Here is a 12,351-nt window from a genome sequence, read left to right on the forward strand (position 1 = left end):
CCCGCCCCGCCGCTGCCGCCGCTCTGCGCATGCGCGGACGCCCCCTCGCTCGGGCCCGTTTCCAGCCGTTCGGGTGCATTAGCAGGAGCGGGCGGTAGCGTCGGAAGTGACGCCGTCGCCCTGGCCTGGCAACCGTTACCGGGGTAACGGGGAGGCGCGCGCGCGGCGAAGGACGAGGCCGCCCCGTCGCCTCAGGGCGCTGCCGGTCGAGCGGGGGCGGCCCCCGGCGGGCCTGGCCGGCGGTGGGGACCCGGCCGCCTCCCCCCGTAGTCTCTGTGAGGGGCCGGACCTTCCTTCGTAGGCCGCGGGGCGCTCCCCGCCCCCCCCCCCCCGGCCCCAGCGGGGGGCGGCTGGGCTGGCCCCCGCCGAGCCCGGTGCCAGCTCGCTGTCTCTGGGCTGCGGTGGGCCTCGCTGAGGTGGTGCCTTCACCCGCCTTCCCGACAGCCCCCAGCTCCCTCCGCCCGCCGAGGCCTCGTGACATCTCTTCTGTCTTTTCTGCAGAGGTTTTTCCAGGACACGATTATGAGTGATCAAATCCAGTTCATTGTTGAGAAGCTCAATCAGGAGCCCTTCAGGAAGAACTACAATTTAATCACGTTTGACTCCTTGGAGTCAATGCAGCTGTTGCAGCTGCTCAATGATGTTCTGGGGGAGATTGACCCAAAGGTAAGGAAGGCAATCAGAGGTGCTCACATGTGTGTAATTGTGAACATCTTAAATGGGCCTGACGCAGAAATTTGCTTTTATTTAGGTCTGGCTCTGTATAATCTTGTGGCATGTTTGGTTTACCAAAATAGCTTGTATGAATCTTCCTGGAAATAAATGTGCCTGGCAAGAATCCGTTCTGTCTATACATCTATGTGTTCTTGGCAAACCAGGAAATGTTTCTTGGGCCAGGGATACTGGATCCCTGTCCCTCAGAGACTGATGACTGTATGTTTTCTCCTTGGGAATCAGGATACAGATCTTAACTTGGTTCATACTGACAACCGTCGCGTTCTTAAGTCAAAAGTCAGGCTGTCTTGCACACATACACAGGTATGATCAAGAACTGAACCTCATGATTTAGCTGTTGCAGTAGATATTGAGTCCCTCTCCTTTGAGGTTACCAGAAGTGTGCAGAAGGGATTGTTCATCCATCTAGGGCGCAGATAACATGTGCTAGGATATCTGACTTTGGTGGAGGTAATCCGTTTGCATAGATGAGGTCCCATGAACAGGGAGAATGTATACCTAGAATAAATTTACTTGAATACACATGTTGGAGAACAATCCATTAGAAGAGAATGGAAGTTTGGTGATAAAAAGGGTGTTCTGTATGGAGCATCTCGCTTCATTGGCGTATCGTGATAAATGGATAAAGTCAATTCTTTCAGTGTTGCTAGTTAATTAACATGACTTGGACAAACAGTGGATAACTTTTATTTTTTTACTCTTTAGCATGCTGTTGACATTAGAGAGGAGCTGCCAGAACAAACAGCTAAAAGAATGTTGAGTCTTCTTGGTATCCTTAAATACAAACCTCCAGGAAGTGTATCAGACTTGTAAGTATCTTTTTGTCTACAAATCACAGTAAAACATCTTTTACAGCTTATACAGTAACGACCTTTAATTTAGTAGTTGTGTGTATTTTGGACCTCCACTATCCCAGTGGGTATGTGTAACGCCTTGAAGGCAGCTCCTCCCTTGTCCCTATAGAGTATGGTATAGGGGATGCCAGCAGAAGGCTCCTGCAGGAGTAGGCTGCCCCTCGGGCCCTGCTGCAGCAGCTGCTATTGCAGAGCCAGCCAGGAGAGGGTGCCGCATGACTGGCAGGGTCAGTCCGTTCTCCATCCCTTTCAGACCAGCTGCCCAAGGCTGGATTGCACCCTCCTGTGCCAGGTTATAACCCAGAAAACCCACACTCTTCCCACATCGCCTTTATTCCTGAAGAATATCGCAGAAAAGGAAGAGTCATTGTTGCTGGCTTTAGCCTTTTGATGTGTTACAAGATTTTTATTTGTTTCAAGGTAGCAGAATTGGGATCATAAATAGCAAACTGGCATCACGAGTGTTTTCTCTTTTAACAGCATTAAGAATATCATTAGGCAAGTGGAGAGGGAATGTCAAAATATTGCAAATTGTTTGTTCCAAGCCAGTGTTCTTTATTGGGTTTTTTGTTGTTGTTTTCGTATAGGAGTGCATTTCGCCAAGGGTTAGTTACTGGAAGCAAACCTGTAATTCATCCTGTCTTACATTGGCTTCTTCAGAGGACCAATGAACTCAAGAAAAGAGCTTACCTGGCACGTTTCTTAGTAAAATTGGAAGTGCCAGCGGAATTCCTACAGGATGATACTGTGGCTGACATCAACAAACAGGTGCCATTTTTCATGAATGCCAACATTTTACGTTAATTAATTAAAGTGCCAATAGGAGGAGGGATAAATGAATCGGGGAGTTAAGTTGTTGAGATAAGTATTCAAGTAAGTTATGTTAAGAGCATGTTGGAATCGAGGGTGAGCAAATATTTGCAATATGACCACGTTTCTTCCAATAACCCTGAAATTGTATATTAATAGGTAGCATTGAATTAAGAGGTTTGAGATCTGTTAAGTATGGGGTACTAAATAATGTTCAGAGCCATGCTGGCCAAGACAGATTTTTATTTCTTAATTTTTAAGCACATTTTTTTTCCTATGAACTATGAGATGGGTATTTTTAACTTTCTAAATTACCACTTCAAACAAGTCCGGAAAATGTTATGACCAAAAGCCAACGTCTCCTAACTGTCAATTGATTGTACAGTATTTAGTACCCAATATTTGTATTAGCCTTATCCCAATTCTGCTTCAACCATTTATTTTTTTGTGAATAAGTAAAAAATTTCTTTTTCCTGGGCTGACATTCCTACTCATTATGTTCCTACTTCTTTTGTGAGCATTAACAATATTGGATTTATAACTTGGAATAACTAAGCAGAAGTAACAAAGAGAGAAAGGAATGCAGATTGTATGTTTTTTCAGTATGTCACAGTCTTAATATGTGTAAATATCCAGCTCTATTATTTCCATTATGTAAGATGTGTTCCTTTTTGGGATTACAGTAATATAACCATCTTATTAAACTAATACCCTGCTGATTAATTCAAAACAGAAGCTGGGGTAATATACTGCCTTAATGTAATTTAACTTTACAATGCAAGTATTTAGATACTAATGAGTTAAAGAATTGAGACTAAATTATTTAGATATACAGGCTTGCAATAGTGTCTTCTAAGAGAAACATTTCAAATATGAGAGTCTGGAAATCTTAGAACATGGTCAAGTTTTATGGCTGTATAGAATCAAGCTTAAATGTACTTTTGTAAATTATCTGAACAAGATACTCAGAATACTTGCCACCTTCCCAACTGTGCTGTGATTTAGACATCGGATTGGCTGCAGTATATAATTTAAACAGCGAGCAACTTCAGGCATGAATCTAGTTGTCCAGTCTTCATTGAGTTGCCTCAGGTGCCAGGTATCTTTCTTTCCACTATAGGTGTTCTTTGGTCATTTGAGTGTGTCACTTATTTCAGGTGCACATGGGGTAGCTGCAGCTTATTTGGGGAAAGTGAGAAACCTTCCCTTTGGTATGATCTGGCAAACTGCTATGCCCTTGTCTGAATCTTGCCATTGGTCTTGAAATTTTGTGTCCCGGTAAGGAAGACTTACTAAGGTCCCCTTTTGAAAGAGGTAGAGAATCCACACAAAGGAAAGTTGTTGGACATCAGCAATCATGAATACAGTTGCTCAGAGACTACCTGCTATTTCATGATTTGTTAAAGTACTTCTATAATGCATAAGTGATATAATGCAGGCCAGTTGCATTTTTACTCCTACTTTTTTGTAACTCATTCTTCATTATCCAGCATGTGCATACCTTATCATGCCTTTATTTGCCATTTAATCAAGCTCTTTCTCTATTATTTTTTCTCAGTAGCCATTTTATTGCTATTTTTTGAAATTCATTCCAGCTTGTCAGTGTGTGCCTGATATTGAAACAACCAGAAATGAACAGAGCATTCTAGATGCTAGTTCCCCAGGGTTTTATAGAATAGAATTGGTGCTTCACTGCTCAGAGATATGATGCCTTTGTTTGAATTGGCCTTTGCTGTTGCCATTTTGTGTTCAACATTCATATCAATTGCTCTTTCCAGGAAGTAAAAAATGACTTGATACTCTCTTTTTAGATTTTTCCATCTCATTGAATGGCTGTTTCTGTGGAGATTATCTTTCTTTATATCTCAGCTTGCATTTCTCCAAGTTGAATCTAAATTTATTTCCTATCCATATTTCTAAACTCTTTCTGTCCCCTGTTATTTCTCTACCCACACAGACTTTCACACTGCCTCTCAGTTTAAGATTACTGGTGGGCAATGTACTGGTGTGGAAGTAGAACACTGTCTACTTCTTTCTAACCACCGAACTACATATATCAGTCTCTGTAATATACTGAGGGCATGATTATGCAATGTGTCAAAACTATTTCTCACATGTTAAGTCAGGTGTGCTCTTGGACCACTTTGCTGGATTGAAGCTAAGTGCTCTATAAATTCAAGCCCCACTGCTTTGATCAAGCGTGTTGTTAGATCAAGCTCTTCCTTTGGGGGCTGATAAATTTATGTATGTGATATACATAGATTTATAGTAAGAGAGAATAATTTGTTAATATAGCATTGTCCATTTCAGATAACATCTTATCTTCCTGTTTTGAAAATACACTATGTATTACAAGGGAAGAGGTGAAAATACTGAAGAAATTGTGACACTTCTGAGTGTACCTTCAAATGGAAAACAATTCGCTGTAATTTTTTATTTTTGCTTTATAACTTGAGAAGATTTTTTGATGAAAAAATGCCTTTAATTCTGTTCTCACCATATTTCTATTTCTATATTTACTGTCTTAGTAGAAAAGCAACATATTGATCTGAAAGTCCTGAGACACAGAGCTCATTCTGCATGGTTTTTATTTCATTTTATAGTATGAAGAACTGATGGAAGCATTTAAAAACCTACATAAGGAGTGTGAGCAGCTCAAAACATCTGGTTTATCTACTGCAGAAATAAGAAGGGTAAAAAAATCTGACAAAATCACACAACTTTTGTTTAGTTTTTTTTTTTTGAATGTCAGTTCTGTTTTTGTCGGTTTTGTGGACTCATTGCAGTGTATAAGTTGCACAGGTCACAGCTGGTAGGCACTGCAGCTGCCTTTTTGGAACTGTCCTCCGTTGGCAAACAGATTAGAAAGTCCTTGCTCATGCTTAGAACTGCGCTTTCTGAAGCAGATTGGGAAACAAGGCTGCCAAGACTCTGTTTGCATGATTTTCAAATATTAGAACCCCTTTTCCTGTGAATGCAAAGTGATACAAAGCCTTTTGCTTTACTGATTTAGGGTAATAATTTCAGAGGGTGTTGAAAGAGTTAAGAGCTTAAGTCAATAAAAATGATGATCCTGTCTGACTAAAGTATTAAGTAAAGATGTTTGCCCTGCTTCAGCAAAATATTTAAGCGTGGGTACAGCTTTCCAGTAAGACATATGGACAAGTTAAGCAGATGTTGAGATAAGGCCTAGATTTGGAGAATTTATTTCTCTTTTTCTCATAACAGTCTCTGGAATCCTGCTGTTTTAAGATAGGATTAAAGGAGAGTAATAATTGGATACATGTTTTAGCACTAGAAAGTGTTTTTTTAAACACAATTTTAATACAAAAAGTGGCAGCAAACATCACTCGTATGCAACTTCATGCAAAATTGTCTGCCAGGAGGTGGGTAATGATGGTAACATTAAGAACATATGTTAGGCTGCATCAGGTGTTGAATTCATGCTGATTTTTGCTTGGTTGTTTCTGTTTGTTTGTTTTTATTTTAGAGAAATCCACCTGCTTTTATTTTAAATGTTCACACTAATACTCAAGGATGCAGATGAAGGAATGTTAGCATAAAGAGAGTGGGAACTGTGGGGGAAGAGAGAAGAGAGAGATTGGAATTCTGGATGTTCTGATCATAGATCAATAAAATTATAACCACTTCAGTGTATTCAGAGAATAATTCTGGTTTTCATATTAATTTTAACAGAATTTAGTCCAATCCATATTATATTGTAAATAAATTAACATTTCTTTGTCTATTTTTTCTGCTTTTCAGGACATCAGTGCAATGGAAGAGGAGAAGGATCAACTCATCAAAAGAGTAGAGCGCCTTAAGAAGAGGGTAATAAGAGAAGTAACGCTGCTACATTTCAGTGTCATAATTTTTGGCTTGCAACTCTGATTTTGGAATGCAAACAAGGATTAAGATAAACATACTGTATGTCTAGGAAGGAATCGAATAACTAATTGACCCACAGGGAATCTCCCTAGGCGTTCATCCAGAGCTTTTAAGAATCTTGAGTCCGGTACTTAGCTGTCATTTCTGAGTAGTAACATGTATGGAAAGGAAGTGCTAAGTGGGCTTGTGAGACATATGATCTCTTTAATGTATTTCTCAACTATCTGACAGTAACATGCACTATTTATCCACTTGCTGTAGGTGGAGACAGTACAAAATCATCAACGAATGCTTGAAATAGCAAGACAGCTTCGCTTAGAAAAAGAGAGAGAAGAATCTTTGGCTCAACAGAAACAAGAACAAAAAAATCAGGTACTGACATTAAAGCATACCTATTAAAATAAATAGTTGTAGACATTTGTTTGGCAATCATGCATTTAAAAAAGTACATCAGGAACAACAGTACAGAGTTTCTCCCAACATCAGAAAATTAAATCCCATTTAAAATAGAAATATTTATCTACATTTTAAGGGAAGAGGCTTAACCTTGCAAGTTTTGAACACCTCATTCAACGTACTCGGCTACCTCAGCTGCCACTGACATCATCATGTAGCAGTCCCAGGAAATGTTCCATGGCTTGCTGTTGTAGCACCCAAAGAGAATTCTTTGTATTTATGGTAGTGAGCAAATATGTTCCTTACTTTGATTTGTATCTCTGTGCATCTGCACTAAGATTTCAGGTGTTGAGTAACACAGCAAGTACCTCAGCTTGTCACTGAGTTGGGGGAATATATATTCAGGAGCAGCCTTGGGATTTTGGTCCCCAAATTTGAGAAAAATGACATCCTGGGAAGCACTGGAAGCAGCTGAAATCTGAACATAAGGGTGGGTTTTATTCCTGAGCTATGTTGTCAAAACAAGATATTTTAATAAAATCCATTGCCATATTGTTATATCATCTCACCGAATTCAGCAGCATGAACTTCAACGCTGTATTAAAAGGGGAAAAAATCCCAGATTTCTAGTATTGCAGTCTATATCTGGATGTGGAATCAATGTGAATAAGTAGGCTTTCAAGCTGTTGGGTCTTCACTTGAACCCGAGAGAGATCACAAGTAAAATGAATGTGATGTCCAGCTAATTCCGGTTCTTAGTACTCATCTAAGTCACAAAAACGCTAATCAACTTGGGTGTTGTTTGGCAACAAACTTTTCAGCGTGCTCTGAAGTCGGACAGTAGGTTGCTGTGACAATTCAGCTGCATTGAAGAACTGCAGTATAAGGATAGTTATCTGCTGCAGTCCTGATTCTTGCTGTTTGTTGTTCTAATGTTCAAGCCACTCACATTTTTGGTTGAAAATTGTTTAATGAATTTCTGCCTTAGAGAAAATATCACTTTGGGGTACAAGAATACTTTCCTCAATTAACACTAGAGAATATCAAGTAAACCCAGGCTAATTGTTGAAAGTTTGTTTTGGCATGTTCCCTTCTGAAACAGATAGTCACCAGATGCTTATAGCTACCTTCTTTTATATTTGGGATTCTTTTTGTTACTTTTTTGTTTTAGTTGTTTGAATATGCATTTCAAGGAAATGAGCTTATGTGTCTCCAATTCTCTCTCAAAAGTTGTTCCACGCAGAGCAGAGACTGCAAAGAGCACAGCTTCAGCTGAAAGAGATGCATCATGCAGTAGTGGATTCAAAACCTGAAAGTAAGTAGTAATCTATAAAGGCTGGGGGTTTACACTTCTCTGTTAGAAATGAAATAAAAACTGGACGGCTGTCAGTAATACGGTACTGCCAAAAAGCATATAGGAACTTAAGAGAATCTAAAGAAAGAAATAACTTGTGTTCTAAAGGCACATGCTGGAGAACGTAAGGCTGAATGTGCCACAGAAAGCCAGGGAGACAATCACAAGGGAAGATGGTATCAGTCATATTTCTGAGGTCCACTTTTTAAAAAATCTTAAAACAATTAAATACTGAATACTAACCATAATGCTCTGCAAGAAAAGAACAGTTGGAACTACAAAGGGTTGGAAAAAGCAGAAGCCTCTTACTAAATCAGAAGTTTGTCTTTCCAAAGGTTTTATGCGTTTTGTATTTGTAATTGGGCATTGTTGAAATACTGCCACTTAAAAATTTTCTCAGTGAACGTACAAATAAATTGAATACTATGTTTTATTCAGTGTAGACTTGTTTTTCTAGTTGCCTTCTATAAAATATTTGTTTGAAAAGCTTTAAGGCCTGTTTCTCATTGTAGTGCAATTTTGTGTTGTAGTTTTGTATGGTACCACAAGTAAAGCTACTTCCTAATTAAGCTTTTTTTTATAGATCATGGATTATATATATTTATATACACACACACATTCTTATATATGATTATAAGTATATATAATATATACTAGATATATCTATATTAAAGCCTATATATTTATATATGAATATATTTGTTTACATATGAAAATACTTTGTTCTCATGATACAACTGTAGCCGATTGAGTTGTATGTTGCTGTATTACATTAATAACAGCAAGATTGCTTCTCCTCATTTTCAGTGATATCTCAGTCTGCAAATAACCTCAGCAAAATAAATTATACTACTTGTGAAGTAAGTTAGTAGCCTATGATCATTTATAAAAATAGCAGGTGGGAAGGAATTGCAGTTACTAGATAAATATGTAACTAACTGTCTCCAATTTTACAACCTGTAGGTTCCTGATGGTTTAATCACTTTGAAGAAAATGTAACAAGGATTAGCCTGGCAGTTTGACAACAAAACTGGGAGTCAGTTTAGGGTTCCGTGTTTCAGATATATGTGATCTTTGGCAAAATACTTAACCCCTTTCAGTTTGTCTCTTGCACTTGGTTATTAATAACACATCGCAGGACTGATAGAGGTTTTCTGTAGGGTTGATTTATAGGGAAATAATTTACTGTATGTAAAGTAGTGTGAAGGTATAAGACTCTGAATGGTCCTTTTCACAGGGCTTTTCCAGTTGCCTTCTAAGTGGCTGTGGTAGAAAAATGCCATGGAACGATTTTTGTTGTATGTATAAATTACTTCCAAAATTATAGAATCTGACTATTTATTGATTTAAACTTAGTAAAGTAGGTCATTGTCTTACTCTTTCAAGTACATTTAATATTCCAGTTGCATCACATAACTGCTTTGGCAGCTATTTTGAGTTAGAGAATTTTTTTCAGTCACCAGCACGTTGCTTTGTTATTACTTTGTGATTTTACTTTAATTTTTTTACGATCCTCATCAGCCACTGAACCACAAATGGACCTAAAAGAGTATCTGAACTGTCTTCTTTACTCAAAGGGACTTGCAGTGGATTTTATAACTGTTCCATTTTTGCAGTAGCTATCAGAGAGTTTATACAGCAAAGCTGTGTCAACATTTCTATTTCAGTTCCTGGGTTTTTTTTAAGGCCAATGGAAACTTGATGGGTTCAGTTCACAGAAGCGAAGGTAACATAATAAAAAGCCAGTAAATATGTCATTTAATCATTGAGATGAAAATAAAGATAAAGTTAACATATCTAATTTCCTGAAGTCCTGCTTGCAGGGGAAAAAAGTGTTTAAATGTTCTGAAGAAAAACTTGGAGTCATTACTTAAGAAAACTTGTGCTGAAATTTTGCCCAAACAAAGACTTCAGGACTTAGCTTTGTAATTGCTTTTTCCCTGTAGTAGTTACAAAGACACCGCCTGTAGTAGCAATTACAGAATGCCAACTGTGTTTTTTAAATAATTGAAATTAGGTGACCACAGTGCACTGAATAAGATTCAAATTATTTTAAAAGCTTTGTTGGTCTATAGTTTGCACAATTTATTTTTATTTTAAAAATTCCTTTTGGCTGCAGTTTGGTACCTCAACTGCCTACTTGTATCAGTATAGCTTGTATGCTAACAATTCAATGGCTGGTTGGTAGGTGTAGATTTTCACTGGAAGTTAGAACTTTCCTTTAAAATAATTTTCTTACATTTTTCATACTTCAGGTGTTTTTGCTTGCAAAGCAAGATAAAATGATAAAAGTTGTTAATGAGTAGAAGCTTTTTGGTCTGTCTTACAGATGCATGCTCCTTTCGTTACTTTATCTTATTATGAATTTAGGATGAAGTACTTTAAAGACATGTAAAGGAACTCTTTAGGAACTAGCACATATTTATGAGTATTGTTAACATGCAATTAGCATCAGTCTGCTTTAGCTGTGCCAGAAAAATACAGCTTATGGTTAGTAGGTTTTTAACTCTTAGAAATATAATATTTAGAAGACTTTCTATTGTATCATGAAAAACAGTTGATTGTTTTGAGATGTTTTGTAGACTAAAATTAATCATACTGGTTTCCACAGTACACTCCTTCCCTGTTTATTAACTTCAGTACTACTCAGTATGTTGTTTGCCTATAGAGAGGCAGTTGCTGCTGGTAGCAGTAAGTAACATGAATTTGCAGTTTCTGGGTTTTTTGTTGTTGTTCTGGATATGAATAGTATTTTTATTAACACTGACCACTAGTTTGAATAACCTAGCTCATGCTTTCTCAGCAAGATTGTCATCTTTTTGCTTTGATTATCTCTGCTGGCACAAACACAAATTGTTAACGCCAAGAAGCAAACTGAATTACTGAAATTCTTGATCTCTGTCCATTTTACAGAACATTATTGTTCACTTTATTGGCAGAAATATGAAGAAGTGGATGACTAGCTTGAAAATATTGATTAAAAGAATGCTTTAAGATGATCGTTGTTGATAAACACTGAAATGTATAATTTATATACTTCATTAAGTTAATATGTAGTAATAGATTTAGAACACAGAGAACTTCAAAGTTCTTCAGTCAAAAAGGAATTGCTTTGTACAGATGTCTATTTTAAGTCATTCTGAACACTTGATGAAAAATAGAAATTTAGGATGCTATTATTCAAATATACCATTTGAATGAAAACATAAACATTCTTCTTTTCCACAGAACTATCTTTCCCTAAAATTCCAAGTTTAAATGATCTCCACTACCACTGCGGATCACATTACAATTAAAGTTATAGGTGTATTTGGTAAAGGAAAATGGCTTAGGTGGAATTTTATAATAAATAAAATAATTTAGAGATGGAAATAAAATCACTATCAGTTCCTGCAAGGTCAGGGGGAAAGCACTTTTAAGCTAACTTGATATCTTTGATGAGAATACAAGTCTGGTTGGGAAGATAATAGTATTGCTGTGGTTGACTTTTCTTAAGACCATTGACTCTTTATTTGCACCCCATTTTGAAGAACAAACAAGGAAGCAAAAATTCAACGTGACCTGTGTTAAAAGGACTAAAAGGAAACTGAAAATTTTGGAAAGGAATTAATCAGGGAATCATCTCTGAGTGGATGTGTTTCTAATCAGGACATGCAGAAATCAGTGTTTGGCTCTTTTTTTGTTTAGTATTTACGTCAGATACCTGAATAAAAAAAGGCAACTGATCAAGGGTGAAATTGTCAGATGAAATTAAAATTGGGGAAATGACTGAATAAAGAGGAGGGCAGACTGTTGATTCGAAGTGAACTTAATCACTTAGGAAGTGTTGTGGTTTAACCCCAGCCAGCAACTAAGCACCATGCAGCCGCTCACTCACTTCCCCACCACCCAGTGGGATGGGGGAGAGAATCGGAAGGAAAAAGGTAAAACTCATGGGCTGAGATAAGAACAGTTTAATAGAACAGAAAGGAAGAACCTAATAATGATAATAATAACAGTAGTAAAATGACAATAATAATTATAAAAGAATTGGAATACACAAAACAAGTGATGCACAATGCAATTGCTTACCACTCGCCAACTGATGCCCAGTTAGTTCCTGAGCAGCGATCCCCGCCCAGGCCAACTCCCCCCAGTTTATATACTGGACATGACGTCACATGGTATGGAATACCCCTTTGGCCAGTTTGGGTCAGCTGCCCTGGCTGTGTCCCCTCCCAAATTCTTGTGCCCCTCCAGCCTTCTTGCTGGCTGAGCATGAGAAGGTGAAGAATCCTTGACTTGGTGTAAACACTCCTTAGCAACAACTACAAA

At 38.0% G+C, this 12,351-nt stretch overlaps 1 protein-coding gene and 1 pseudogene across 1 annotated transcript in view; one reads left to right on the plus strand and one right to left on the minus strand.

The window, feature by feature from the left end:
• Positions 1 to 481, minus strand: part of LOC104840964 — a 20,507-nt pseudogene extending 20,026 nt beyond the window's left edge.
• Positions 340 to 12,351, plus strand: part of IFT81 (intraflagellar transport 81) — a 43,511-nt gene continuing 31,499 nt past the window's right edge. Inside the window, exons 1-7 of the mRNA XM_010582196.1 lie at positions 340 to 666; positions 1,441 to 1,544; positions 2,177 to 2,357; positions 5,003 to 5,092; positions 6,165 to 6,230; positions 6,549 to 6,659; positions 7,914 to 7,998. Coding sequence (XP_010580498.1) covers positions 523 to 666; positions 1,441 to 1,544; positions 2,177 to 2,357; positions 5,003 to 5,092; positions 6,165 to 6,230; positions 6,549 to 6,659; positions 7,914 to 7,998 — 781 coding nt within the window. The 5' untranslated portion in view covers positions 340 to 522. The remainder of the gene's footprint in view (positions 667 to 1,440; positions 1,545 to 2,176; positions 2,358 to 5,002; positions 5,093 to 6,164; positions 6,231 to 6,548; positions 6,660 to 7,913; positions 7,999 to 12,351) is intronic.

Source organism: Haliaeetus leucocephalus, unplaced genomic scaffold, assembly GCF_000737465.1.
Source record: "Haliaeetus leucocephalus isolate CR32 unplaced genomic scaffold, Haliaeetus_leucocephalus-4.0 Scaffold840, whole genome shotgun sequence".
NCBI lineage: Eukaryota > Metazoa > Chordata > Aves > Accipitriformes > Accipitridae > Haliaeetus > Haliaeetus leucocephalus.